Raw genomic sequence first — 24,290 nt, forward strand, 5'->3', positions numbered from 1 at the left:
ACAAAAAACAAAACAAAACATGTTATCTTCCGAGGGGAGCCCCAGTGGAGCAGGGGCAGCTTGGATGCCACCTAAACATTGTTATTTCATCAGCCTGGCGGAGAACAATAAGCGGTGTACGTTGCACCACCTGAGCTGGGGTGTCATTATCTACTTCCCCACAATAAACGGCAGCATGTATCGCCCCCATCAATCTACGTGTCAGGCTGACCATCTGTGTTTCTTCGCTGAAAAGGTAATAAGACCAACCCCCGCTGTCCGCTCTCTGGATGCTGAGCCAGATGATCACAGGGAGCAGTTTGTGATATCTCTGCGGTGGGGGGGGGAGGGGAGAGACTGTACTGATTCCAGTAGACCTGAGTCATGAGGATTTCCATGTTCACAATGCTTACTCACTTTAACTCTGCTCCTGTAAGCAAGCCAAGTGAGTTATTGTTCTTTATCTTTGTGTCCTGAGAGGATGAGCCCGCTGCGCTCGCAGTGTTTTAATACCATTAGCACGAGCAGAGACATGCCCAGACTGGCCTGGTCTGCTGCTGCATCTGCATGTCTGCTTTGGCATCCTCCCTCATCATCCACAGCTGTAGGATGGTGTAAGCCCTTTTGTTTGAACTGTGTCAATGGACCAACAGCAGCTGGAGCAGCCGGCGTAGGACAGCTGGGGAAGAGGAAGAGGATTTGCATATGAGTGTGGATTAGACTGTCTATAAAAAGCAAAGAAGCCAAATGATAGGGTATCTCTCAGAAGAAGGCAACGTCGAGAGAGAAAAGGTTAACAAGGAGGGCGAGGAGGAAGTGGATGGGCGGGCAGCGGAAAGGGATGAAAGAAAGTAGGAGAAGAGGAGATTTCAGGAATATAGTCTCATGCCAGAGTGAGATATGGGAGGAAGATTTAGGGATTACTTTAGAGGGTATGCGACTAAAGACGAAGGAGTGCAAAGAGGGTTTGTCAGCATGTGAAAGACAACGAGGAGGAGTGGATCAACCGAAAATGATCCGTAAGGTCAGAATTTGCTCTCAGGGAAACATTGAGGATCCAGCAAATCCGAATCGTACACAGAACTCCAGAACACACAGGTCGCACCTAATGTTTCAGTGGCCATGTGGCCCGCGTGCAGAACAGTGACCCCGCTTAGATTAATGCGGGGAAAATTGAGTTTCCGTAAGCAGAGAATTTACTTAGCATGCTGCCAATGGCGGGTGAATGACTTGTGATCTGATTTTTCTTATCGCGCTCAATTGAGAGGGAGAAAGCTTTTCTATTCAGCTGCTATTACCCGGCGTTAGATAAGGCGAGGGCAGAGTGGCAGGAATAAGAGCCTGTATCAGATAGACGTATTTTCGGCTGAGCTATTTTTAGTTCAGGAGCTGGCAGACAGTAATATGTTTGAGCAGGTCATTAGCCCCAAAAGGGGGTTGGAGGAATCTTTGAATTTCCTGCTCTCTAGAAAGCCTTTTTTTTTTAAATTATTATTATTAAAGTAGAGCAACCATTGCTGCTCTTCTATGTCTGACAGTACGTATGGAAAGTCAGGGACTTTATTTTTGATATGTACCAGTCAAAAATGTATGCGCGATCTTTGATCTGCCCCTGCTGGTTTTAGCTAGATCCGATTCCTTTTTTTTTTTTTTAAGAACTTTAATACAAGAGCAGCATTCAAAGTATTTCTTCCAACCATCCTGCCATGGTGGATTATTAATTAACAAGAGGCAAAGTCACATTGTGTGAGAGAGAGAGTGTAGTGGCTAAAAAACAGGATGTTCCTACTTTAAGGCAAAACAATTAAGAAGTTGAAGCCTTTATGAAGTTACCAGCTTCTGGAAAGTAAAAGTAATTATGGCTGGAGTTGCCGTCGACAGTCAAATGACTGTAGTGACATGAGCTGAAAGGCCACTCAGTGAGGAAGAGGCCATTACTTTTCCGGCTTCATGTTGTTTGATTAGCTCACTAATTCCCATGGTCAAGCTCAACCGTTCAGCTTTTTGCCGCAAACAAGGCTGACGAGCTACAGAAGTGTCCTGAACATCTTTGACTGTTGTTGTGACATGTATCTTAGCTACACACAGTTTTAATTGGCTGCAGGTGACACAGCTTGTGAGTTACGAATAGACTTTGGAGCCTAGATTAGTGAGCGTAATAATAACACTCGGTTTTAGAGAGAGGTGAAGTCTTCAAAACTAACTGAATGTTAAAAATGTGGAGCAAAGTGTTTCCTGTTTACAGTGGTACACATCCTTTTCATTTTAAGCATTGGACAGGAATGATTATGAGGCTCGGCAACCCTTCATCTCGAATTGTCTTTGTATCTCGTTTTTGCAAAGACTGCCAAGTTTTCCAAATCCAGCATAAGTGGACCGAGGTTCAGCGTTCTGATGGATAAAATAGAGCTCGTTCGCTGGACTCTGTTTGGCCTTTCTGTTATATGTTAAAAGTCTTGCTCTCTCATAGCCTTAACAAAGCTCAGATATGTCCTGACACATTGTAAAAAAAAAACTAAAATTTTCTTTTACGTTGATTCTTTACATATTTTTTGTCTCCTCAGGTTTATTTTTGATCTGTAAAACACTTGAAATGTTGTAAAATAGATGATCCAGTAGCAAACACATCTGTTTCATTGATTGGAAAAAAAATACCCCACCGGTCTAAACTAAGCAAGATCAAAATCATCAGATTCCAGTTGCAAGCCCGTTCGTCTCTGCATGTCTATATTCACGTGGGAATCACAGCGTGGCCTGTCGCCTGCATTATGTCTCCTCAGGAGCGTATATATTATCTTGTATTGCTACTTGAAGGCAAGGATATATATGCATTTGATGTATGACAGGTTAACAAAGGCTCCTTTCTCATTTGGCCTCTCCACCTGCGCTCTGACATATCTTTTGATGAGAGGTGGGGGGACGGGAGAGCGCGATAAGACTGAGGAGTTATTGACTCGCGGATGCGGAGCTTCGGCGCAGCTTTCCCAAATCTCTGCGAGCAGACAAAGCTGATTTATGTGGGGACTTCCAGATGTGCGTCGCTCTGCGTGCGTGTGTTTGCAGCAGCGAAGAGAGCAAAGTACCCATGGCAACTCCCCCAAAGGCTCTGGGGTTATCTAAAGGGAGTTCACATGTATTAAAGCAGCGGTATTTTATGTGCTGTCAGATGAATTTTGTGGCATTCCTACTAACCTCCAAATCCTCTTTGTTTGACTGTTTTCCTTTACTGTTGCCTACTGTAGATATTTAACACTTTTATGTGTCGGCAGAATGCTGAAATACTGAGTGCTGAGAGGGAATTAGGCTGCAGCCAAAATGAAATTATTAGGGTGTCTTAATGGGGCGAGGGGGAAAGGATGCTTAAATCTGTATCATTGCAGCTCATTTCATGGCTCAGTAGAGAAGGAGACTTATTAATACAGAAGCTGTACGCCGAAAACTGTTTTGTTCTGTTTCTTGCCGTAGTTATTGAGCAGTGGCTTTATTGTTCTGGAATTAGTTCCGTCACAGTCAGCCTGCTGGAGCTCCTAATCCCACAAGTCAGAAGTGCTCAGGCTTAAATCAGAAAACTTAATCCTACATTTGCATACATTTGCCTTTGATTTTCATAATGATTACATTTTTCGCTTTTATTTATTTATTTATTTATTTTTTCCCAGAAGAAACAACATTATGTACTTTCTCCCCTCGTGGTGCATCGAAGTTGCGGATAAGCAGCTCTAAAACGCAGGAGGAGCGATGAATCAGATGCGACAGAAATGTGCCTGACCTTCATCTCGTTCTGTTTGCAGAGTGCCTACCCCCGTTGAGCGAAGCCCTACCTGCATATTAGTCATCTCCAACCAACTCGGCGGTGGTGCCATGCCTTCGTGTAAGCCAGACGGAGTTCTGGCACAGTCCAGGCGAACCATCCTTGGCTCCTGCTTCCTCTCATCTCCCCTGTGTCTGTTGCTGCCTTTGATTATCCTCCTAACCAGGCCATGGGGCAGCTTGTGTGAAGCACTAGGTAAAATAATATATCTACTTCTTCCTTCTTTTTTTTCTTTTTTCTTTTCTTTCATTGTTTCTTTGTCATTTTAACATCTGACAGTCAAACAGTAAATGAGATGCATACGAGCACGCCTACATATAAATGTGTAAGTACATGCGCACGCTCTGTGGGTGTCATCCGAGGAGTGAATCCTGTCCTGTCAGTACATCAGCTCTGAACTGTGGCGTTGTTAATGTGTTTTGATAAGGCGGGAGGTCCCATCAGTATGTTTCTCATCATCTTCTTGATTACAACATCTCAACACATTTCCTGCCTCAGTGGTTTACACACGCAGACACACACCAAGAATTTCTCAGCCAGGCTTTGGCTATCAGTGATCTGAAATTGTCACCAAGCTGAATTTTTTAATTTTTTTAATTTTTGGATGGCAGATAAGATACAAGTCTAAAGATGGAACCTAACACCTCTCAGTGTTTAAAATTGGAAATAGTGCTTTTTTTTTCTTTTTTTTGTTTCAATTTTCCTCCTGTCCAACTGTGTGTTCAGGGTGAAATGATGCATCCTGCTCACAAAATGAGACATGATATCTGATTCACAAGTTGAGATTTTCTAGAAATATTTTCCGGAAAACTAAGAATCACTGTTTTGGGTTTACAAATCCAAAGAATACTCACGAATTACAAACTGTTGTTTAGATTTGTAGAAATCTGTTTGACCCCTCTGTATGTTAAAGTTTTTCACCTAGCTAATGCTAACGAAGGCGTGGGTGAGTTCATGGTATCAATGCGTACTAGGATTTTTAAAAAGCTGTCGTGTCAAAGTAACTAAATAAATGTTCAAAGATTCTAGAGTCCTTTTAATGGCATTCCACATCTGTTCTACACCGACACGGAAACACAAGGAGGAAAAAAAAAAACAGAAAACGGCTCCGGATTAAAACCATGCTGGCGTGACATTTTCAGGCGTTTGTTTTCTGATCTTGTCGGGATGTTTCATGTCGTCGCAGATGTTACCTGGCTTTAGGTTTTAGATTGATGGGCTCTTGAGTGATATTTATGACAAAGTTTCACTCTCAAAAATGTTAGACCGGCGTCGTCAAGCACTTTTTTTAATCATATAACATCCTGCAAACGCACAAGAGAGCATTTTATTAATTGAAGCACAAATTCGGATGGGATGTACATCGGCAACCTACAGTGTGTTTAAGTGTGTGCATTTTTTAAAGTCGTTTTGTTTTTCTGAAATTAATCGAAATTAAAGTATTACTATCACTAATGAATTAAAAGTTTCAGAAAACATAAAAATTGTGAATCATTCCTTTAGTTTGGTGCTAATACTAAGCTTGGAAACAATTGTTAACTACAGTGCCAGTAGCAGCTACTTATTAGCCACTTGTAATATTCTCGCAGTTTTTTTGTGAACCAGTTGGACTCACTCTTTTGTTGTCGTTTCCATCGAGGCAATCAAACAACTCAAGAAACAACTACTTCCTTTTTCATTAGGAAGCAGTTCTCATTTTTTCTTATTAGAAAAAAAAATGTCTAAAAATGTGTCCAGCTTAAAGCACCCCCCCTCATATCTAAAATAATAGATATATCCCCCTCATATCTAAAATAATTATACCCTAATTATATTAGCTTGTAGTACTTGTCCAGACAAAAATGTTTTCCAAATGTTTGGCAAGTTATCGGGGTCATCTCAAACATGAGTCATCCCAGTTTGATCTAAAATATTTCCTTTTCCAAATAAAAAGGAGAACTCAACTTACTAAATAATGTCAGGTTTTTGCTAATAAATTCTGGAAAGGTCTGTGGTAATTTTTGTCTCTTATTTGCTTTCTTGTTTCAAATGATCCTTGTAATGTCATTTTCTTTTTCCCAAAAGATAACAAAAGCAATTCCAGTTGATTTTATTATCTTTGTATCACTGGCTTTTTTTTTTTTTTTTTTTTTACACTTTTGAGCATGAGATGAAAACAAGTTTGACAGCAGTGAGGCACAAACAGGAGAAGATACATTATTAAAACTGGCTGCAGGGCTTGTGAGACCAAAGCTGGCTGCTCTTAATACATTTGCCTTTTGGTACTGTTATTTAAGGTAAAACAAATTGAAACATTTGATAAGAAGTTATACTCGGACCAAACACTTCTGACAGGAAAACTGTGTGGACTGATTATAGTCAGACTTGAGGAAAACTACTGACTTCCAATTATGCGTTTTTTTTTTTTTTTTTTTTTGTCACTTGGCATGACAAAAATGCTGAGACATTTTGCCTTGTTACGTCTGAGCTCAGCAGTTGTCAGTCTCTCTGGCGAGTGATTACAAGTCACAAAGGTGTTCCATTAAAACCCGACCGGTTGTCTGTCAGCGGCGGCAGACCACGGCAGTGGAGAGAAAAAAATAAAAAAATAAAAAAACTCTTTTTTTTTTTTGGTTTTTATTAAAAAAGACAGGGGTCTTTATTAGACCTTTATTTCCCAAGAACATCCTGATCATAACAAGTTTCTGTTGAGTGCAAATCCATTCAGAGCCGCAGCCTTCGAGGGCTTTTCCCCGGCTGTCAGAAGAGGCTTAAGTGGTTATTCTGCTAGTGGGATCAGTTTTGCACAAGGATTGGTGCGTTTAAGAGAACATAGAAAACATTTCGGACTCAACACAAAGCCATTGAAAAATACCCACATTCAAGCCCTGAGACTAACACGGAGTTCCTTCGTAATCCCACAGACAGGAGGAAGGCGCTTTCTGCCCTGACGACTTTTTTTTTTTTTCTTCCTTTTTAAAAAAAATAAATAAAAAATTCTATGGCACTCATGTCATTGGCACGGGGAAGGTGCAGTTTGCTTGACGTTGTGTGTGTTTCTGAGGGTCTAACAGGCATAAAATAACCTGCTCCGGCGTCTAAATATGGGAAGGATAAATTTGTTCAGTCAGATTACTCACTATGTGCTTTATGCTCCTTCCTGCTCAGGATTATGGCAAGCACAAAACGAAACCGCGTTATTTCTGACATGCCAAACACACGGTGTAGCAAGCAAAGGAGAAGGGTTTTTTTGTTTTTTTTGTCACAGCGTTTTTCCGGTTCCTGTCAAGGCTTTATGGAGAAAATGGAAAGTGTTTCGTCTGGCTATTTAGAACAGAAAGGAGTGGGAAGAGAATTAGACCTACTATCTGCCTGTTAATATTTGATAGACAGATGTGGGTTTTTTTCTTTTTTTACTCCCCCCACCATTTTTATTTAATATTATTGTTGTTATTCCTGCCATGTCTTCAATCAACACAGTGCAACCTCGCCCACCTAGACACAGGGGAGGAGGGAACCGGGTTGCTATGGTAAGGGTCATCCTGACTTCGCCCTGATGGATAGCAGCGATTCGGCGGTTGAAGAGGAGTTAAGCTGGGCACCATGGCAACAGGCCACAGACAGATAGCAAGGGGTGGATGCGTGAGGTTGTTTTACCGGTCTGACTCAGCTGCTGCGAAAAGTGTAGGTTCAGTACTGTTGGTTCAATATCACACTTGGAAATTGCTGTTTTCTTGCAGAGGGCAACTGCAGCGCCTTAAAGCGTCTCACATTCCTGCCGTAATCCCTGAAAATATCCTCTTGAATTCCTCCACCAAGCCACGAGCAGGAAGTAAACGGCGGAAATTAGGATCGTCACGCTCCGCAATTCCAGGTCTCGTCCCCCTCCCCCCTCCTCGCCCCCCCCATCCCCCCACAGGTGTGTGGCGCTCTGCAGGCACAAAAATCATGCCTCTGGTATTAATACATTTAAGCCAATTACATGCTGTGAATCTTCAGCCAACACTTCTCCTACCTGTGAAACGCTCATGTGGGATGACAGCCTGTGCTGCTGCATACAGCTCTGTGTTGTCCTGCAGGGGAGGGAGAGAGAGAGAGAGAACGGTGGGCCCAGAGAGAGTGGGGGGGTAAAGAGAGAGAGATGTTCCTATGAAGCCCAGACCCATCTTTTATTTATGACCCACAGGAAGTCCTTCAGCTTGTCCTCTAGATGATACCCAGGAAGTAAGCACAATGGCGCAGCCGTCAGGACACAAGTCACTCTGACCAGTCCCTGAAAGTGAAACAGGGCGTGGATCAGCAGGAGTTACTATTTCTGCCTTCGCGGTTGATTTGATTTCCTCCAAATATTACTTTTCATGTCTGGGTTTTGTTCAGTTTTTTTGTTTGTTTGTTCCTTTGCTTCATCCCGTTTCTCACTCTTCCTTTTTCTTCTCTCCTTCCCTGCTTTTCAGCTCCGCCGAAGTTCACCAAAATTCCCACAGACCAGATCGGGGTGTCAGGGGGTGTGGCATCATTTGTGTGCCAGGCCACTGGCAACCCCAAGCCAGTAGTCTACTGGAACAAGAAGGGCAAGAAGGTCAACTCCCAGCGTATCGAGGTGGTTGTCACAATGCACAATGATGAGCCCTCACATGGGCTAACATTGACTCCAGTGAATAAATAGGCTTGAATGTATGCATCTGTGTGGGGTGAATGATCTGCATTTAATCATTTTAGAGTTCTAAACCTCAAAAGTCTTATCAAAATCAGTCATTTTAAAGGATAAAGTATTTTGCTTCACACTGAGGGATCTTTATCTCATCGTTCTTTTAAAGGTAAATTGTGACATTTCTTCAATATTTGTCAAATTTATCTCAGAATAGTTGCACTTGAACTGTAACGTTTAGAAAAAATCAACAGGTCTAACGTTTCACAGCTTCTGTTATGCTCCATCCAGACTTAAGCTAATTGAAAAGCTAACGCCGTGAAACACGGAGATGCTCTCATGCTTATTCAGTAAACATGAAGCTAGATCCTTGGCTTGATTAGGATTCTAAGATGGCTCTGACTAAAGTAGAATATAAATAAATAAAAATCTGGCAGCACTCTGAGGAATATTTTTCTCTCTTACCTTGAATGACTCATGTATTTTGCAAGTAACAGGTCTGCAGTAGCTCAGTTGACATTGCATCTGGACTGATTTTTATCCAATCCGTGCTTTTCAAAAATAAAAATAAAAAAGAAAGAAAGAAATCTCTCGTCTACATTCTAATGTAGGTCTTATGCATTATTCCTAACTCTGATAATTTGCCAAATTAAAGTTTTTTTTAAAATATATTTTAAACTGAGAATCGATATTTTACAAACCAGTTTGCTCCAGTTGTTTTTCTACATGTTTTCCCCACATACTGTCTGCTTCATCGCTGCAATAGAGTTAAGATGCAGGCTGTCCTGCCTTATGCCCAGTAACACAGCAGATGCAAAACATGCATGGAAGAAAAATACACCACAGAGAGCTGCAGGTCCTGAGAAAATTGTTGACCCCTCCCCTGCCCCCAAAAAAGAATAACATCTGACTGGGGGCGAGGAGCTTCTTTCTAAACTGATCTTATGTTACACCATGAATGCACATGCATACTATATTGCTGTGGGGAAAAAAAAAATCTGTAGGTTTTACACTCAGATGTAAAAATGTAAAAAAAAAAAAAATGTTTCTGCTTTGTGCAATTGGCTAAAATCGTGTGCCCGCTTTCCAATCTGCCCTTCTTCTGGTATCATTACAGACAACGCTTATCTTTCAGAATCCCAATCAATTTGCTCTAGATATAGTTTACATTAATAAATAAGCTAGAACCATTTTAAGGACAGATTATCTAGCCGTGTTTATTCCCCCCCCCCAGAGTCTGCCTGAGAGCGGATTCTTTAAAGAGGCAGCAGCATTAAAGCCAGCAGGATACCAGAAAGCTCGACAGCAATGAGAAAATAATGTCACCGGTTTTTAAATGAGGCTTACTGTTTATTTCTTGGGCTGCTTTGGCCCATTTTTTTAATCATTGTGAAGTAGAAAACATTCTGTTAAGGAGGCAGACCTGTCGAGTGGTAATTGGTGACCTTTTCAGATCCGGAATAATCACTATTTCTTACTTTGAACAGAATGAGGCTTGCGATGTAGTCCAGCTGCTAAAGTAAACGAATGACTAGCGTGACAGACCAACGAGCGTGATGTCAGTTTCCTCAACTAACCTCTGGCCGAGTGTGAATGGGTAGCACATGATTTCAAACATATTGATTAGAACTGAGCAATTCAAATGGGCACAGTTTTATTTGAAACTCGCGGAATAATGTCAAACAAAAAGTTAAATGCTGCAAACGAGGGAGTCGTGAAGGGCATTTTTTTCATTTCTAGATAAGTCGAGGTCTAACTGTGAAGGAATGTGACTTAACTGATTCTAAAGACTTCGTCTCAGACAGGGCATCCGGATCACGTTGTTCTCGGTAAGTACAGTGTCTGTGCAAGCTGCTGACCGCCAGCCTCTGGAGCGTGTTTACAGGTACACAATGTGTCTTAATGATTCGCTGAAATAGTCAAGTGTCTCAAAAAAAAAAAAAAAACATCTGCTGTCGTAATCGTCAAAGTGCTGTAAAAAGACGGCGCTCTCAAATGCGGCCACCCCGCAGATCAGAAAAGAAAGGGATCCCTTCTCTACTGTTAAGAGTTGAAACGCTAACTCTGCCGTGACTAATATATGCTACTCTGTAAAATCCTGTGGCTGTCCAGACCATAGAGTTTGACGGAGGTGCTGGAGCCGTGCTGAGGATCCAGCCTCTCAGAGCTCCTCGAGACGAGAACGTCTACGAGTGTGTGGCGCGCAACAGCCAAGGAAACAACACCACCACTGCAAAGCTGGACATCATCAGAGGTAAGCGCACGCTTGCGCGCTTTTAGACACGGATGAACTTCTCTTTCAGCTCGACACGTGTGTCCTCTTTCGGCCCCCCGCAGCCGCTGGGGGGGCTGGAGGTTGTAGATGTGACAGTGGAACAAGGCCACACCCCACCTTGCACATCAGGCTGCAGCGAGCTGTTCTTTTTATAGTCCTTCGGAGCGCAACCGAGCATGAACTGGCCGAAGTGAGGGCCAGCTAGGTCTGTTGGCTCTGGGGCTTTTTTAGCATTCCAGCTCGCTGTAATCATTCCGCTTCCTGGCCAGAGTGAGGGTGTTAATCTAATGTTGACTGTCTTCTTGCAGGGAAGCCTTAATAAGGTTTTGCCCCAACCAAGACGTGAGCTTAAGTTACAACATGCGGCTCTTAAGGCTACGATCCGAGCGCTGGCCGTTCGCCCGGCACAGCTGGATTGGGTGAGGAAAGAGAAGGGCTGGCTTTTCAAACGGTTGCTCAAACAAGAGAAGTCATTGGATTAGGCAATGCTTTAGCAGGCAAGCCTTTCTTATCGGGAGTAATTCAGTTGTGGAGGAAAATTGGAGGGGGAGCTGGTCAAGGAGAGGTGAGAGGAGTTATAATGGAGGAACGAGGAGGTGGGAGGGAGTTGAGCAAACCAAGAGGATTGTGAAAAACAATAGAAATGAAATGGGATGTCAGCGGAGATCGGGTGAGGGGAGGAGGGGTGCAGAAGATGGATGAGGACTGTGGAGCTGGCAGGGCTGTGTAGTAAGCAGAAGGCTGGTAGCCCAGGGAATAGACTCCTGTCCATCTGTTACTGCGCCCATCATCTCTGCACACATAGCCCCAATCTAAAGCACATTACCACAGAAACTGCACCTCAAGGGTCAGACTCCCATGTGTGTGTGTGCGTGTGTGTGTCTGTGTTTGTGAGTGGCTCTTACTTTGGTAGCATGCGCTTTTATTTCTCTTAGCTTCTTCTCTAGTGTCAGGACGACGTTCCCATTTTCTTGTTGACTATAAAAATGCCTTGCCTTCGATACCAGAGCGCAGGGTATCATTAAGCGAAGTAATATTTACTTTTATTCAGAGCCGGTAAACCGTAAAAGCTGAATCACCTGCATGCAGGCTTCAGGAGAGTTCATGGCTGTAGTAGACAGTACAGTATGACGTTTAGGTGCTGTAACTTTGGAGCAAACGGCACAAACATGCAACACATTTGCATCAATTAGGTGTTTGCAGTGAGCATCTAACATTTCACACATTCAGAGGGCGTTGTCATGGAAATACACAGATTACATTTATTTAAGGGAGAGGCATCTTAGTGAAACAAAGGGGGGGGGGTGCATGTTATTAACGACAGGGTATGAAATTTTAAAAATGTTATTTAACTCGAGGTGAGAGCTACACGTTTTAAGTTTTTAATATGAAAATCTGTTCGGATGTGCTCGTAAAATCGAACATGCTTACAGACTCTTTCCCAGCGGCTCTTCCTGTTTGGTTGCGTCAGTCCCGTAAAAGTGTCGTGTCATCACTGTTCCATATGTCCTCCAGCGCAGCCAGCAGGAAATTAGCTGATGTACTGCTGGAACCATCTAATATATTGCAATAGTTAACTGCTGTTATATAACTATTGCAGTTATGTTCTTGTGTTATGCAAAGGTTGTCCTATTGCCCTATATATATGTGTGCGTGTATATATATATATATATATATATATATATATATATATATATATATATATATGTGTGTGTGTGTTAAGGCTTCATAAATCCCTGTTTAAAATTTTGCAACTCATTTCTGATCGGTTTATTTATTGATTTACAAATGATCAATTGCGTTTCAGACCCAGACAGGTTTCATGCTGACAGGTGTGCAGGACATGACAATTTTACTGCTGCTAGTGGCTGACCGTTAGCCAGTTGCAGCACTAGGTCTCAATTTGTCTGTCACTCTGTCAACATTTCACCTTTTTCTGCCAACTAAACTGCAAGAGCTCTGATTAGAACAGTGGGGATGATACTAAGAATCAGCAGTATGCATTTTTATTCATTGTAAAAAAACATATATATATTTGTTTTTTTATAACTTGCACACTAAATACTTGAAAAAAATCTATGTTGTTCATGTTATTTAATTCAAAGCTAACCTCCCATTAAATTTAGGAGTTGATCTAATGAGCAATGAGTGAGTCCTTGAAAGCATCTATGAGGGTAGAGATGATCCAATCTAGAGGATAGGATCCTCATATCTACATTGGGAATATCTAATAGCACTGATTTCTTTTCTGTTCCACGACCTCTCCTTAAACATTTTGTGTTGTTTGTGGTCTGCTAGCCGTACTCCTAGAATCTTGCGAATATGTTTAGCTGCATTCTTCCATGATAAACCTCGGAAGGATCCTCTCATGCCTATATTCATATCCTTCCCGGCTTCAAAGCTGCAAAATTTGAAATTACAAACTGCTGAGATGAAGGGCGCTGAGGGAGGGAGGGAGGGAGGGAGGGGGCCCGGGTCTTAATGTCTTCAGATTGTAGCGGCGGTTTAGAAAAGCTTCCTCCGTCAACCTCCTGGCTCTATTTGTATGTAAAGTGTTAGCAAAATGGACTAAAAAGCCTCTACATCCAGCAAGAAAATCACTCACTGTCATTTAACAAACCTTTCTGCCTTGAACGGGTCATTAATTATTGATGAGCGGAGACGACGTTACGTGTGTACACGAGCGATTAAGAACATTCATTTCAATTCAGCTTTATTCGTTTTGCACTTTTCATGTGCTTGTAAAAGGCAACACAAGCAGGCTGAACTAGCAAACCTTCAACATGAAATAAATAGATATTGAGGTTAAGCAATGGAAAGTCAGTTAGGTTAAAAAAAAATATATATGATATATAAAACATTTTAAAGTAAGAAGCTAAATTAAAATGTAAAATCTGTTAAACCAAACAAATGGGCTACAGTGGCAGTACGACAAAATATGCAGCACATTTAAGTGAGAACAGGTACACAACACAACAGCCGTGTGTGATAGGGATTTTTCCCCAGGAGATTTTTGAGCTTTGTTTTAAAAGATTTGGAGTGTGTCCATGTTTCATGTCGAAGGCGGGAAGGATTCTACAGGAAAGGGGCCAGGAAACTAAAAGCTCTGCCTCCTACTCGTGACTTGGAAATTCTGTGAATGACACGTATTCCTGCACGTCGAGAGAGGACTGCTCCTGTGAGGCGGGAGGCATAAAGTCAGTCAGAAAGTATTATGCTGTTGAGGACTGTATGTGTAATCAAATTTTCCACTGAATCCTGAATTTAATAGGAAGCCAGCGTATCGTGATACTAATGGAGAAATAGGATCCCTTTCTCAAAGCTCACGCAAGAAGATCCCTTCCTGTAATTTGAATAAAAAAAAAAGGGATTTGTAAATTACTACCTGCATTTCTCTGTGTCAGTTTGTGTAAAGATGCCTCCGATTCGAAGACAATTGTAACGAATCTGTCAAAGAAAACGTCGAAAAGGATCGCAGAGCTTTCGACAGCGGTGTTGGAACCTAACGTCACTTTTGGCGTTCAAGAAGTACAGCAGTAGCTTCTAGACTAATATTCTCACTTTGTGTCAACGTCTTTCAAAAGGCTGCCAACATCACCAAATCCCTTTAAGGAAGAGTTTGAAAGCTCACGCAGTAAAATGAAGAAGCTTTCTTTGAACCGGTTGGCTTTCCCTCCACCGCTGAAGCGCCTTCTTACTCCCATGTTGTCTGGGAATGGAAATGTGAAGCAAATGTTTCCAATATGGCAACCAGTTGTGCGGATATACCATAATAGCGTTTCCCTTTGAGCTCATATAGGAAGAAGGGCAGAAAATTGCAACCCACAGATTTCACATAATTTGTCCCACTTCAGTGGCACATAATTTGAAGAGTCTTGGCCCACGTTTTCCTCTCTCCTCCCTCATCATCAGTGTGTCCCCACGAATCTCCCTGCTCTTCGTAGTCTCGATGAGTAAGATAATATCAGCTACAGGTAGAAATCACGATGAAAATCCACCAAAAGTGGCTAAATATTCATCTTGGCATGACGGCTGAAATATTTGAATCTGCCAAATATTTTCCATCCAGCATCTCTCTGTGACTGCAATATTGTATGCAGTTATATTTTAACGATGATTGCGACTGAATATATTGTGGAGCTCCAGATTAAATGTAAGTTATCTGTCAAATTGAAAAAATAAAAATAAAAATAAAAAATCATCTGCTGAAATATGTTTACAATTTATAAGATTGCTGTGCATATTTGCAGTTGGGTAATGCAATAGTGATTTCTGCATCAGCCCAGTAATCGGTGGGGTCAGACCCGTTTCTTCCTCTGAAATTATAAATCCATTTTGATTCATTTAAAATGCTAAAGATTTAATATAAAAAGCGAAAAATGACATTTTACTTGCCGCCTCGGAAAGTTCTTCCTCACAGCTGGGGTGTGATTATTGGTTTTATGTCTGATCATTTGGTAGTACCTGATGCCCTTGCAGTCAGCACTACATTTTGAAATAGATCACGCCATCCAAAAGTGCTGCTAAGTGCAGAAAATGTGCAAAAAATGTTGCTTGGGTCAGACTTTAAAAGAAATGATTCATTGTGGGAAAGGCTCACTAACCACCGAGTTAGGAAGAAGGCTCTCCATTACTGCTCGAAACGCCTTCCACTCTTCGTCTTTTCATCTTCTGATGCAGTTCATCTCGTCGTTTTTATGTCTGTTGACTGAGGCCCACAGCAGAGCCGTGCAGTGGAACAGGTCTGCTGTTGGTCACAGGATGCTTGCTACTGCTCCTCTACAGTAGGTTACCTAATGGAGAGGGATATGAGATGCTAGGTGATGGTGGTTTTTTTTTTTGTTTTTTTTTTCAGTGCCATCTCCATCATCTGCTTTTTCTTTGGCCCACAGCAATGTCCCATCCTAATTTCTCCCCTTTTGTTTTATTCATCCTTTCATCTTCTCCAGACCCTTACTGTCTCTCAGGTTTTTTTTTATTTTTAAACTCCTCCTGTTGCATTTTTCAAGCCGCCCCAGGGCCCCCCGCTGCCACCCTAACTGCTCTTTTCAATGGACGCTGCACTTGTGTCGTTCTGCCTTCGGGAGACAGAAATATCAGCAGCTCTGCATGTTTGAAAAACCTCTGGTGGGCGAGAGATTCTCGTTACTGCGGCGCTTCGTGCACATGCACGCGCGGACGGCCTTCGCGGGTGCGTGCACGCGCGCACGTGTCCGCAGGACTTCGTACTTCACGTCTGTGTGTGAGTGTGCACATTTCTACCCGGTTTGGTGAAGGGTAATCCTGATTATACTCACCTCCCAGTGTCCCATTTTAGGGGAACGGGAGGTGAGGAAAGAGGGGGAAAAAGAGAGAGAGTGAGAGAAAGGGAACAGGGAGGAGAGATGTTCTGTCACCTCCCTCTCAGAGTCACATCAGTGACTCTCCCCCCCTCCACACCCTCCATCCCACCTCCCCTCAGGCCCCAGGCGTCAGCTGCATTGGCAGGCCGGCGGCTCAAACAGCATTTGAGTCTGAAAACAACAGAGAGTATCAAGTCAGCTTGCAAGAGGATTATGCTCCTTGAGAGGAGAGCTGTCTCTTTCATCACATGCCCCCATCTTTACTCTTTTTCTTTTCTTCTGTTTTCTCTCTCTCTCTCTCTCTCTCTCTCTGTCTTTCTTCCCCCTCCTCCCCCCCGCCATTCTTTCCTGCTTTGTGTTTGCCGTACGTCCCCGTTGTACGCGTTTGTTCCTCGCTCTCGTAAAGCGGGAGGCCCTGGACAGGCCCCGGCGTTTTTCGCATGTGACAGATCCATGAAGTCCAGAATCTGCATTGTGTTGTGATCCATTATCATAAAGGTTTATTAGCATTTATAGTGCTCCCCCTCAGTCCTCGTTCAGCCTTTGGGAGTCAGTGCATTACTGTCTCTGAAGACTGCTGAGTGCTGGCACATTAATCCTGAATCAGGCAGCCTGAGATCAGCTTTTATGCACATTTCCCTCTGAAATAACCTGAAATATGAATAGCCAACCTGTTTCTGAGCAGAGTAAGTATGCGTGCGTCCGTGTGTGTGTGTGTGTATGCGCGTGTGCGTGGCAGAAGGAGGGTGGGATTACAAAGCGACACAGAGAAATAAAATCTGGATTCCTGTTTGTTTGTTTGCATCATATGCATTATGTGTTTGACTCACTGGGTGCACGCGCGCGCGCTCGAGTGTGTGCTGCCACAGCACAACTACCGTATGTGTATACGAGCACACGGACACACAAATTGTATATTTGCCCAGATCCGGCTGGCTTTGCTGACTGGTTTTGGGCACCGGGCCTGATTGCCCTTCTGCAAACATAACCAGGCCAAAATGTACACTCTCAACCTCTCCACGCACACAAACACACGCACACACACTCACGCACGCACGCACGCACACAAAACGCAAAGCTCCAGGGAACAATGCTGCTCAGAGCTTGCCAGTGCTCCCCGAAAGCTCTGTTGACACTCGCGCTTGTGTTTTTGTGTACACATGGGCGCATTTTTCCGTTGGCCATCTTTATCAATTTAACCAGGAGGCAGAAAATAAGCTTGACTTTTGTGCCGCGGTGTTTGCGTTTGATAAATGATTCATTTGGCGAAAAGTGTGATCAAGGCCATGCCCGCAGTATCTATTTCAAGCGGTCGCTGACTCATCCAGGAACCTGACAGAGTACCTGTAGCTCCCGATTCGCATCTCCAGTGAACTGTGCTTAAGAGTTCAGTACAACTCTCTGTCTGCTGCTTCATGCGCATCAACAGCACAGAGTCCGCCGTGCGCTTCAAGGCTGCCCTTTTTGTCTGTTGCTCTGTTGAATTCATTAGCAGTCCGCCTGTTCTGCCACACTTTGCCCTTTGCTTTGGAGACCTGACTTCTTTAACACGATGGTTTATATGTCACAAGGAATTTATTATTAAGATTATATCCCCTTGTCCACATCACTGAAGCCGTTCTTGAGCAATTTCTTAGAACCATAAAAAAAAAAAAAAAACAGAGAGGAGTTTCAAGCGCTGTGTCATGCTTAAATATATTGTCCGTGTGTCTCTTGGAGCAGCGTATCTTTGATTTATTTTCTTCCTTTTAAGCCTATTTCTCTAAGTGGTATATAAAAAAAAGATTGCATATTAGCTAAATCTGACACATTCACAGAGTCTGTGAATTTCCTGATGCTGCCAACAACTTATTATTTTCCTTACACTTTACAACTATGAACTACTTTGTGCTGGTACAACACGTCATTTCCCCTAAATATTATTTGAAGTTTTTCATCGAAATGTAAGTAAAAGAAAAAGCAAGGGCTATAAATACTTTTACAAAGCCTTTTTTTTTTAAAGGGCTGAGCTCCACCACAGTACATAAGCAGCAGTGCTACAACAGATATAATGGATTTGTGACCACCTGGCCATGTTGTGACTCCATATCTGGTCAAAACAGATATGGACACTTTGCCCTTTGCAAAGTGTCCATATCTTCTTTCAGATTATCCTTGGGGTGGAAAGCATGTGAGGTCTTGTGTTGGACATTGGCACGTTCAGATTTTTTATTTTTTGTTTTTTATTTATATAAAATAATTAAAACCACAGTGTTTTGTTTTTATTTTGCATTGTTTATATAAATCAGAAATTCATTTTTTCTCCACATGTTTACAAATTTGTTATTACAGAAAGTTAAAGTCAACTCGTTTTTCCTTGTGTGTTGGAATTACTTTTCTTGCCCGTGTTCATAAAATAATTGCCAGAATGTGAAAGACAGTTGGCAAAGTTAATATTTTCTCAGGGTATCGATGATCAATCTCTTTCAAACAGTTCATAGTCAAAATTAAAAAGAAGATTGTCTCTGAAAACAAAAGGATTTCAACTTGGGCTTTGTGAAACAACACATGTAAACCATAAAAATTCACTCTTTGTATGTAAATTACATGTTTTGGTTGTTGGTATTTTGAGAAAAAGTTTAGGTAGTTTTGTGAAATGTTAGCATAATAACATGAATAGTAATTATTTTTACTTTAATTATGACCAATCGTAATAACAGTACAATAATAAATAAAAACCCATAAGTAAGCAGATATGCATTTAACACAGTCACATTAGTATTAGCTATTTTTTAAAATTCTTTCATGAATATAAACATGCACCTCTCTTTCTTTATTTGAGCCAATCTAATTTCTCAGCTTGTTTTCCAAAGCAAGGCAATAGTCAGGCAAATTTTTTAATTCTTTTAAAATAATTGATTTTTCAAAACAATTATTTTAAGATGGTAATTATTCTATAAAGTTGTTAGATTTTGATTTCAAATTTGAGCACAGTCTGTTTAATTCTGCTTGGAATATCAATTCTCAGCTAAAAATTTAAAGTAATGTCCTCATTCATTCATTCAATTATTATTTTTTTAAGCTTTCCTTTCAAAGTTAATTTCCAATTAATCTTCACAATACCTCCCAATAAAATAAAATAAAAGTGTTTTTATTGCAATTATTTGAATAGATTGCTTGTCAAAGTAATTATTGACTTCAGAGATCTTGCCTTCTTCTGTTGTCTTTCGCCTAAACTAAAAGCATGCCATCATATGTGTCTGTTTGCCCGTTTCTTAAACTTGTGTGTAATTATTCAGTCCCCGGTCCGCCCACGCTGCCATCTTCTGCAGCATTTATAAAGACCTGTCTGGAATACCGAGCCAGACCCCCTACAGATAGACACGCACACACATATGTGCTTGTGCTCCAAACCCAGTGCAGTGGTGCGCTCTAATTAACAGCCAGGGAGTCTATGTAGTAGTAGCTGGCGGTGTGATGAAAAGACCATCTGAACTCTCGTTGGGTATGGTGGGATGTGGGGGGGCTGGGGGGGGGACAGAGAGGAACAGATGTAGGCCCAGCACAGTCCTCGCCTCGGGGGAGGTAGCCTCCTGACCTGCCCCATCGATCCCTATCGTCTCCTTCCTCTCTCTGCCTCTTCAATACGCAAAAATCACTGACCAGGTGCAGCATTAGCATTGATCTGCAGGGGATGGCTCAGATTTTTGGTGGTTTCTGCTATCTGAAGTCAGAGGGCTGGTATGCGGATACCCTCGCCAGTCGGGCTCTGCTCCGGTTTACTTTGTGTGGCATCTCTCCCCAACTTCCTCCTCAGAATGACGTGTCTATCTGGCAGTGTCTCTCTCTCTCTCTCTCTCACTCTCTCTCTCCAACGCTGCCAGCTGTAGAAAAGGAAGGAGAGAGGGCGATAGATCGTATCTCCACTCAGCCTCTCATCCCCACCTCAGAGCTTACGTGAACAGATGGTGTGTGTCTGTCATGCAGTTAGGTAGCAGGGAGCCCGGAGGAGGAGAGGAGCGAAGGAAAACACGCAGACAGTTGATGCGGTCATGGTCCACACCGTGGTCTGTGCGCGGCTGCAGGTTTGCAGTGGCGCCTGGCTTTAGGGAGTCATACCTGATGGCTCCCCATAAGCTCGGCTGCTTAGCTAAACAAATACCATCGCTTCAGCGGGGCGAAATAATGATACATCCAGGTACGGAGGAGGTGTTGGTGTGTATGGTAATGAAAGAGAGAGAGAAAGAGAATGTGTGTGGTCTAAAAAGGGGCAAATAGAGCAGAGGAAACAGGTGGGCTGATGGATGCCTGAATTCGTGTCTGGCCATCTGGACCGCTGTCACCGAGATCCTTAATCCCCATTCAGCAGAGAAAGTGCATGCGAGAGCGCCCGGTCCACGCTTGTGATGGAAAGCAACTGCTATCCTGAACGCACGCCTTCGCTTTCATGCATATGCGGGGATGTGTCGCGCGGCATTATTCCAGAACGTGGCTGAAGAGTCTGCGGTGGTGTTACTGTGGCGCACGGCTATAGGAGCAGATTCGCACATACACACCTTCCCGCTGCCCCCCAGCGTAATCAGACAGATCCAGACGCATGCGAACACATCCCAGAACGGCCTCTCTAATCGTTGGTACATTTTAACAATTACCGCTAACAAGTCCTTATTACCCCCAGTGCCCTGCCCCTCCTCTTGATCCCAGCTTCTAATTGCTGCTGCTGTTTCTGAACGGCTCTCTGCATAGTTATTAGACAGGAATCAGTTCAGGACGCCGACACAGAGCCGCACCTCTTAAAACTCTGAGCTACTGCCAGTCAATCAAACACCTGGCTCTGGCTTTCTGGCTTTGTAGCACACGGCATTCACGTAAAGTGCCGTGGAAAGGCGTTTGCCCGCGCAGATTTCTTCCGATGCTTTTTTTCATACTTAAATGCTTCAGGTCTTCGAGCTAATTTTTAATTTGAAAATTCAATAAAAACAAGTTTATTTATTCGGGAAAACGAAAAATGCCTTCTGCAAAAATATAATTACGCCTAGGAAACACACCGTGCCCTGGTGACGGTATGTTCAACAGATGACACCAGCCAGTTTAGAAAGTGTCACAAAAGCATTTCTAAGGCTTTAGGATTCCACACATTTTTCCACAGAAGAAGAAAACATGGAACAATGGTGAACCTTCCCAAGAGTGACCAGACTCCCCAGGTGCCTGTTGGTAATTTATCCATCAGATCACGGAAAAACCCAGAACAGGAGCTAAAGCGTCAAACCCACTAACCTCAGTTAATGTCGGTGTTCGTAACTGAATAACAGGGAACAGATTGGGAATGAATGGCATCAATGGGAGAGCTTAGAGGCAAGTTTTTACTGCTGAGTTTCTGACCTTAAGCCCAAATGTATTTAAAGTTATGCAGTAGGACAATGAATTTGAAGTAGCCTTGTCAAATTCAGCATTTTAGTCTGATTTAGATGCCTAAAGCACCTAAAGCAGGTCATTCATGGATAAAAAAATGTGGCCAAATTAAAACAATTCTGCAAAGAAGGGGCCGAACCTTCTTCTCAACGATGTCAGAAGACTTATTGCCACTTATTATAAATGGTTAGTAAGTTATTGGTATTATGGGGCAGTTACTTTGCTCATAGCTGTCCTCTCCAGCAGGTGAAATCGGTGTTCAAAATTAATGGTTTTTTTACATCCTGAAGTCATGGTTTGATTTTCAAATGAGGTTGAGCTGAAACGATGGTGTGAGCAAAAATCTAGAAAAACAAAACAGAAAAAATCAGAAAGGGGCAAATAATTTTTTCACAGCAATGTGTGAGTGTGAGTGTGCGCGTGTGTGTGTGTGGATCGTGTCAGCAGTGAAGTAACTCCTGCTGACTGGGCGGTATGTTTATATTCTTCTTGAAACAGCTTGTCAGACACATCTGACATTCTGGCTGTTTTCCTCCCGCCTGCTGTATCACCTAATGACTGGTTTGTTGCGAGTATTAGCCTGGGGCTTTTTGTCCGGAAGGCTGTACTAGTTCTCCGGTCTGCACCAGTATCTCCACGTGCTCCACATATATGGTTTTGCTGATGTTTCAGGGAGGAGCGGCGTCTCTCACACCAGCATTTAGGTGAGCGCGACCAGTTTTGAGCGCTAATGAAGGGGAGGAAGGCCTGGAAACCAAAGCTCCGCCGCCACAAGTACGGGTGTAAACATGTGGTAAAGATGTGCAAAAAGCCTTAAAATGCATGTTACATTTTACCGTAGCTACATAAAAGTTGTTGCTATGGCTCTCCGACGCTGTACATTACCTCCCTCACCATCCTCTTCACAATGTGTGGTGGTAGCAAAGGCAACTTTTTTGTTCTTGTTTTTTAGGTGCTATTTTATTGTTGCCATTTTCTGACTAATGAAGATTAACACACACCTGCTGTTCTTGAATGGTATGCTTTCCAACGTTTGTCATTTTGAGTCGTGGCCGAGGCAAATGCAACGTTCATTCTCCGGGGAAACAGAATGTCGCCGAATACGAGAATAAGTGAAACTTTGGCAAATAAAAAATAAAAAAATATCGAGTTTTTTGCCCAGTGTTGAATAAATTCAGTCCTATTAAAGGTTACATTTTCAAAAATAATTCCACTACTCTGAAAGTCCCACGTTTGGTAAATGTGTGTGAGTAATTCTGACTAAACATGGTAGAGGAAAAACGCCCCAAACTTTTCAACTTTCAAACTAAAAGTATCGCCTGAAAAAGCAGCACATTTCCGTACGCATTCATACTGACGCCTGCTCTTGATTTCTGTCCGTTCCAGAGGACGTGCTACCGTCTGGCTTCCCGAGCATAGACATGGGTCCCCAGCTGAAGGTGGTGGAGCGGACAAAGACAGCCACCATGCTCTGTGCTGCCAGCGGCACCCCTGACCCAGATATCTCCTGGTTCAAAGACTTCCTCCCCGTCGACCCCAGCCTCAGCCAGGGTCGCATCAAAAAGCTTCGATCAGGTGAGAGAGAGAGAGGGAGAGAGAGAGGTGAACAAACAGAGCATCTAAAGCCCCCCTGCTCTGTGATAGAGCAAATCCCTGTTGCTCTAAATTTGGTGATTATCAGGTTTTAATTATGATTGGGGGATTACATGCTGCTCTCTGTGTTTATCTATATCCTTTGGGGGGTTTAAAACCTTTTTAAAGCCAATTTCATTAAAAGGCTGATTGTGGCATCCTTAAGGCCAGGAAAAAAAAAAAAAAAAAGGTTTTTATTAACATTTGGGAGAAAACATTATAAAAAAAAAAAAAGTTTCATAGAGGAGGTACGTTTTTTTTTTTTTTTGTTATTCATAATTAAACGAAAATCTAACCGGAAAGGAGTGAAAATAAAATGACACTAATCTAAAACTTCTTAAAAATCAAATGAATCAATGCTCGAGTTGCATTAATTGGGCTTGGAAGAGGACTGTCAGGTTGCTCCACCAGAGATCTTTTTCTTTCCTGCTGCTCGCGAGAGAATCGAATCCACAAGGCAGAGCCGACACGTCCTGGAACGAATAGGGAGAAATCACATCCTGTGCTTAAGACAGTTTATTCGGCTTTGTTTATGCTATTCTGTATAGATGATACAGTGTCTCCCGGAGTAAGCCGACATGTTATTCACAGCCATTTTCACTCAGCCGTCCTTGGAAGGGGGGAGTAATGAAAGCGATGGCGAGGCGAAACCATTTTGTTGTCGCTTCATCCATATTCTCTCCATCCCTTACATCCTGCCAGTTCTGATATCTCCCTCCTCTCAGACAAAATGTTTCACTGATCACTTTCAGTCCTTGTCAGCTGTACGACCGACTCGCAGCCACGACGGCTGAAAGAATTCGTGGGGCTTAAGCTCTGAGCCCAAAGCTGCAAGTCGTCGGCATAAAGTTACCATCATCAAAAAAGCCAACGCGTTCACTGTCCAGAAAGCTGCCCACACGGCATGTAGCCAACACAAAGTACATTAGATGCTACTTTTGTGATTTTTATTTTATTTATTTTTTTCCTTTTAGTTTTAGTTTGTAAATAATTATCCCAGCTATTATGGGGCATGTGCTGATTTTATTTGCCTGCATTTAAGAAACACTTTTACTTCTTGATAAGAGATGCTTCATAAAAAAAATTAAAAAAAATTCCCCTCTCACCCTCCGTGGGTGGTCTCTTTCATCCTATGAGCTCGGGTCCTCTACCAGAGGCCTGGGAGCTTGAGGGTTCTGCGCAGTATCTTGGCTGTGCCTAGAACTGCACATTTCTGGACTGAGATGTCTGATG

At 42.6% G+C, this 24,290-nt stretch overlaps 1 protein-coding gene across 14 annotated transcripts in view; it reads left to right on the plus strand.

The window, feature by feature from the left end:
* Window positions 1-24,290, plus strand: part of ptprsb (protein tyrosine phosphatase receptor type Sb) — a 93,401-nt gene that overhangs the window by 17,132 nt on the left and 51,979 nt on the right. For 8 of the 14 annotated variants that reach the window (XM_016681273.1, XM_016681263.1, XM_016681264.1 and 5 more), the window contains exons 2-5: window positions 3,771-3,985; window positions 8,224-8,369; window positions 10,530-10,671; window positions 22,812-23,000. In XM_016681273.1, coding sequence (XP_016536759.1) covers window positions 3,841-3,985; window positions 8,224-8,369; window positions 10,530-10,671; window positions 22,812-23,000 — 622 coding nt within the window. In that variant the 5' untranslated portion in view covers window positions 3,771-3,840. Of the gene's footprint in view, window positions 1-3,770; window positions 3,986-8,223; window positions 8,373-10,529; window positions 10,672-22,811; window positions 23,001-24,290 lie in introns of all 14 variants that reach the window. The other 6 variants (XM_016681261.1, XM_016681262.1, XM_016681269.1 and 3 more) reach the window with 1 other exon arrangement.

The sequence above is a fragment of the Poecilia formosa genome, unplaced genomic scaffold, assembly GCF_000485575.1.
Source record: "Poecilia formosa unplaced genomic scaffold, Poecilia_formosa-5.1.2 Scaffold275, whole genome shotgun sequence".
Lineage (NCBI taxonomy): Eukaryota > Metazoa > Chordata > Actinopteri > Cyprinodontiformes > Poeciliidae > Poecilia > Poecilia formosa.